This window comes from Danio rerio, chromosome 21, assembly GCF_049306965.1.
Source record: "Danio rerio strain Tuebingen ecotype United States chromosome 21, GRCz12tu, whole genome shotgun sequence".
Lineage (NCBI taxonomy): Eukaryota > Metazoa > Chordata > Actinopteri > Cypriniformes > Danionidae > Danio > Danio rerio.
In genome coordinates this window covers 7226501-7232500 of record NC_133196.1, presented here as the reverse complement: position 1 = coordinate 7232500, position 6000 = coordinate 7226501, and the positions used below count along the sequence as shown (strand labels likewise).

The 6000-nt window shown below is 33.9% G+C and overlaps 1 protein-coding gene across 5 annotated transcripts in view; it reads right to left on the bottom strand.

The window, feature by feature from the left end:
* Positions 1-423: 423 nt before the first annotated feature.
* mob1bb (MOB kinase activator 1Bb) overlaps positions 424-6000 on the bottom strand; it is a 33842-nt gene continuing 28265 nt past the window's right edge. For all 5 annotated transcript variants that reach the window (XM_073934424.1, XM_073934423.1, XM_073934425.1 and 2 more), the window contains 2 exon segments: positions 3168-3331; positions 424-1720 (listed from right to left, as the gene is read on the bottom strand). In XM_073934424.1, the coding sequence (XP_073790525.1) occupies positions 1643-1720; positions 3168-3331 (242 nt within the window). In that variant the 3' untranslated portion in view covers positions 424-1642.

The window sequence follows — 6000 nt, the reverse complement described above, 5'->3', positions numbered from 1 at the left end:
AGATCGTCTTGACCATGTCTACATGCCTAAATGCATTGAGCTGCTGCCATGTGATTGACTGATTAGAAATTTGCGTTACCAAGCAGCTAGACTGGTGTACCTAATAAAGTGGCCATGAGTGTGTATATGCATGTATACACTTTTACACATTTGTCAGCAAGAAAGTGTTTAATAACTCAAAATATAATACAATTATGATTAATCTCTGATTCTGTTATACAGGTTAATAAGTGCAGATCAGAAAATTATTTGATTTAATATCTGATGGAAAACAATCAGATACATATTTTTATATAAATTAATCATAATTTTACATTACACCTACATTTTTTGCAATTGCATTATTTATTTGTACATAATATCACTGTTGTGAATGTAATTAGATGATAAAAATACATTAAAAAATTACAATAATACAATATGTTAAGAGAAGGGATTTTATTGGCTCTATTTACAGCAATAACAGCAGCTAGTGATATTGTTTTAATAAAGTTTAGCTAGTATAATAATCATCAGGAAATCAGAGAAATCTGCAAGTATTTACATATCTAATCTAACCCAATATTATTTTACAATTCCGGGAAAATATATTCTCATTTCAGTGACAAAAAAGCTCTATAAATACATCAAAACTGTCTCATATTAATCTGCGGTTGGCACTTTTACCATTAAACCATTAAAAGTCAAACAATTACATTCGTCAAACAACATAAACTCTTCAACATAAGCCTAAACCGAACAAAAGTATGTCAAACACAACAATAAAAGTGTTAATATAAGAACAGATATGAAGGGGGAAAGAAAGGAGGTAGAAAAGAAAAGCCTGTTAATCTAATCCTAACAATCTAATACCACCAAAAACCATAATATTTCAGAACGGACTATTAGCATATTTCAGATAACTCGACTCTCATGCAACTGAAATACTCCAATAATTAAACAGATATAAATAATTGAGCAAATTCAATGCTTTACGAACAGAAACTGAAATAGGCTTGTGCAAAAACAAGCGTCTTCTCCGAGACTCTGAGCTATTATTATCATCATACATTTCTTTTTGCCACACGGTGTAAGATATGAATCCCCATCAGCCATTTGGGTCCAACAAAGCAGCAATTCCAGCATGCACAAATCATATTCATATTCACTGACTAACGTAAACCTTCATAGCGACCGATATTAAATCCACAGAACGAGGAGACGAGCTGGAAATAACTCTGATAGGAACGGTTCCGTCCAATATTATCAGTAACAACATTGGTATTGCATAGGAAAATAGCTATTCAACTCTTATCATTTCTCTTGTATTTTCACTGCTGAAGAATCAAACAGCTTTTAAAACATTCACACTAGCCGAAAGAGTGCAAATCACTTCTACTCCTGCTTTTCAGTGACCAAACGAATCTAAAATGACTTGAAGAACTGAAAAAAAACATCCAGGCATTATCAAAAAATGCCAACGATGCATCTTGAAGTGTTAGTATTGTGCTGTAAGTTGACTATGGTTTGTCTAGCATTGCTGTGGGGTTAAAACCATCTGTACTCTAAGCAAAAATAAAAAGGACAGAAGGGAGAGTGAGAAGAGAGAGCAGGACCACTGGTTTGCTTCACGGTTTACAGGTTTTCTTGTCTTTTTCTCGGTTTATCTGTCTTTCGTTGTGAGTCTCTCGATCAGCTCTTGAAGGGGTGCCAGCTCCTTGCGGTCGATCAAGTTAAACTCCTGAAGCAGATAAAACATGCAGTGTTTATTACATTTTTGAAACATCAAATAATAATAATAATAATAATAAAATTCTGAAGAAAACATCCTAAAAAACAGATTTTTAAGACATAAACTCTGAAATCTGTTGGGAAAACTCTGCCAAAATTCTGCAAAATGCAGAAAATTATTTATTTGCAGCAAATACAGTTTAAGTCAGAATTATTAGCCCCCCTTTGATTCTTTGATTTTTTTTTCTTTTTTAAGAATTATGATTAAGAATTATTATGAAAGAATTATTTCTTTCCCAAATTATGTTTAACAGAGCAAGGACATTTTCACAGTATGTCTGATACTATTTTTTCTTCTGGAGAAAGTCTTATTTGTTTTATTTCGGCTAGAATAAAAGCAGTTTTTAATTTTTAAATAACATTTTATGGTCGATATTATTAGCCCCTTTAAGCTAAATTTATTTTCGATAGTCTACAGAACGAACCATTGTTATACAATAACTTGCCTAATTACCCTAACCTGCCTAGTTAACCTAATTAACCTAGTTAATAGAACAGTTATAGAAGTGTCTTGAAAAAGATCTAGTAAAATATTATTTACTGTCATCATAGCAAAGATAAAGTAAATCAGTTATTAAAAATGAGTTATTAAAACTATTGTGTTTAGAAATGTGTTGAACAAATCTCAGAAATCGGGGAGAAAATAAACAGGGGCTAATAATTCTGACTTTAACTTTATATAGCCTGAACTCAGTTGGAAAAACTGAAATTTTAAACTGTTGAAATAAACTGAATGTCAAGATGTAATCTCCGAATTCTGCCTAAAAAAAAACTAACAAAAAAGCATTAAAATACAGAATGATAATGTAAACAGAAAAAAAAACTGCATGACAAGATCAAAACTCAGAGTTTTTTGAGTGAAAAACAAAAACAAATGTGTGACAAAAACTGAGAAACTTTAAACTCTTTTTGGAAAAAAAAAATAATCCAAAAATTGCAAGGCACGATATAAACAAAGAGTTCTGCAGAAAAAAAGTCTGAATTATAGTATATAGACTCTACAGACCCAGAAGGGACGTGATGGTGGGGGGGGAAATAGGTGGAAGAAAAAAAAATGAACAGGAGAAAAAAAAACAGAGTGATGGGAAGATTTCCATTTTGTTTTTACTTAAAACCAAAGGACTCAGACTTGGACTCTAGGCAAAAAAATCTGATCAGGACATCCATACACTAAACCACACTAGGCTATTGATGACAACTTCCTCAGAATTCTACATTAAAAAAATAAATTCCCAGATACAGTTCTCGGAAAAAAGGGATAATTCTGAGATAAACAAAAAACCCAAACCTTTTCTGTTTTTAAATTCAATTTACAGAAGCAAGCCTCCATTCTAAACAACTTTGTGGTTATATATGGTTTTAGAAAGTTCATTTCAAGTATAAAAGAGGAACAGCACCTGTACAAAGAAGATGAAGTGTTTGAAAGAGGTGTTGAGGTGAGCTTCCTCCTGAAGCTGCATCACGGCGTCAAAGTGCTGATGATAAATATGAGCATAAACTCTGAACAAACGCTTCAGGATTGTCTTGGCCACAGACATGAAGTTCTTGGGGAAGGGAACACCTGGAAATGAGGGACAGATGCTGTTAAATATCACAAAACCAACAAACAGCACTTTGTGGAATAGGTTGTGCGATATTTACAAAAAAAAAAAAAAACTCTATACATCAGGAGCATTAACAATAATTAAACAATATTTAGCTGTTGTTTTTGCCTGTGATGGATAAATATAACAGTAAAACGACCAGTAGATGGCAAAACTGTTCTGCCTAAATTCATTAAATCCTTAATTAAATAAATTATTTAATTAATAAATAACAAATAATTAATAAAAATAACATTTAATAATAATTAATAACAAATAACCAAAGCAAAATCCTGCCTTTATGAATGAATCATTGACTCAAATGATTTGTATAAAATAATTCAGTAGCAAATAATAAAGCTCTGAGATTCATAAATTTATGCTTTGGTATTATTTTTTACCAACTTTTGTTAAGAAACAAAAAAGAAACGATGTGCTGTCCCTGAAATTGCCCTCTTGTGGTCAGACATGGAAATTCATTCAGTGAGCAAACTCTCACAGTGCATTATGGGTAGTTTGTAAGTACATCGGTGGTACGCTTGTAAGAATGAGATTGATTTAGTGGACTTCAGGATGTCTACTGTGGTTTCAGAAACCACTAAAAGCGGCTGCACCCTCAAACAGTGCACTATTTAAGGGTATAAGGGCGATTTCAGATACAGCCACGGTGTTTAGCATGCAACACACAATATTGACTTCTCATTTTTGTTAATCTTGTATGAAATAAATTTTAAATCTGCAATCATGCTCATGCAGAGAAAAAACAAACTCTTGTTTGTGTGATATGACTGATTCACATCATATTTGATACTGCAGGGCTGTTGAAAGCTTGATTCTGATTGGCTGATGAACATTCTATGGCAGGGGTGGGCTGCCAACTCGGTCCTGGAGGGCCGGTGTCCTGCACAGTTTAGCTCCAACCCTAATCAAACACACCTGCTTATAGATTTCTTGTGATCTTAAAGACACTGATTAACATCTTCAGGTGTGTTTGACTAGTGTTGGAACAAAACTCTGCAGGGACACCGGCCCTTGAGGATCAAGTTTGCCCATCCCTGTTCTATGCTGTACAGTTATTTCCAGATAAATGCACAGCTAAAGTAGTTCCAAGCAGGTTTTGACTGCATTAGAGAATGATCAGACTGAACTCGATTTTCAGTACTACAATTTTTTGTTGACTTTAGAAAAGAGCAGTGCACTGTGCTTTTTGTGTTGCTAGGCAACCACTGTATGCTCGTGCAGCAGTGCATGACATCAGGTGCTTTTTCTGCATAGAGTTGACTTTTTTCAATTACAGGTGCAAAGGACCCTCAGTCAAAATGCATAGATCTTAAACACAAACACCCGAATAGAAACTAGGGTTGTGATGATATTGGAATTCGGTACCAATTGATACTGAAATTTTAAAAACGTCCATTTAAGCACTGTTAAGCTCGATCTTAAACAGCGCTGATTTGCCGTTGTGTTCATTTGCTCAAAAGAAATGATTGTGAATGGCAGTAATCTTCATTAGTTCACTGACTGAACTGTAAACTGAGTCACAGTTGTTTACTGAGTATAAACACAAATACAGGGGCTGTTTCTCAATATGCGTTCTTCAGGCGTCTTGCGTCCTCGTGTTCTCAAGTAATGTCATCATCAGCTGACAATGATTGTAAAGCAAATATTTTTTTTCCTGTGAAAATGTACAATGGTTTGAAGGAAAATGACTCCTTTTTTAATCATTCTTCGGGAGAAAAATCAACATGTTTGACTTTTCTGGCGGAAATCGGGATCTTTCTTGGTTTATTGAACAGTGCCTTTAGTTGTGGTAACCATAATATAAGTGAAATAAGTGACTATTTCATTGAATTATGAGAAAACAATGCACATAACCACTTCAGGGGTCCGTTCTTCGTACCTCGCTTAAATGATCTAAGATGATTTGGCAGATCCTGGATCTTTTAATCTTGATAACTGATCTCTCGCTAATTTGGTTCTCCAAACAAGTTCGCGAATCAGATTAGAATATCTGGATGAACTGATCTGAGATCGCTGCGTTTGTTGTTAAGGACAGATCTATCGATCCTAGAAATCATGATCAGCAATGCAACGATTGGCTGACGGCACAGCAGCGTAATGACATCATCTGATTAATATTCAATTATCCATGTGAGCAAAATTACATCAAATTAGCAGTAAACGGCTTGTTAAATATGACACGCAGTAACTTCACATTTGTTGTGAGCTGCAGGCTTTACACTTTCATTTGTCAAGACAAGAGTATTCATCATGTATTTCAATGCAAATCAATGTATTTAGTTCTTCATTTAGAAAAGATTTTCTTTATTATAGTAACCGTTTTTTAATCGGTGTAAAGAATAACTGGTTGTTTCCAAAAGCATTTTGATATTGGTAAAGGCGTCTGCAACTTTTGTGAAGCATCACTGGCATATTAACTGTCAAAACATGTTTATGACTGCACAAATGTAATATTGCTTTTAAAAAAAAGTCACATATTGTGCATTTCTATTATACACAATTTGTACTAAAGCGATCTAAAAAGTTCATATCAATAAGTTTTCTCTTTGCACCACCAGGTGGCAGTCTTTGTATTTTCATTTCGAGGGTGCAGATTGCATACGTTTTATTAATATGTATAACTTTA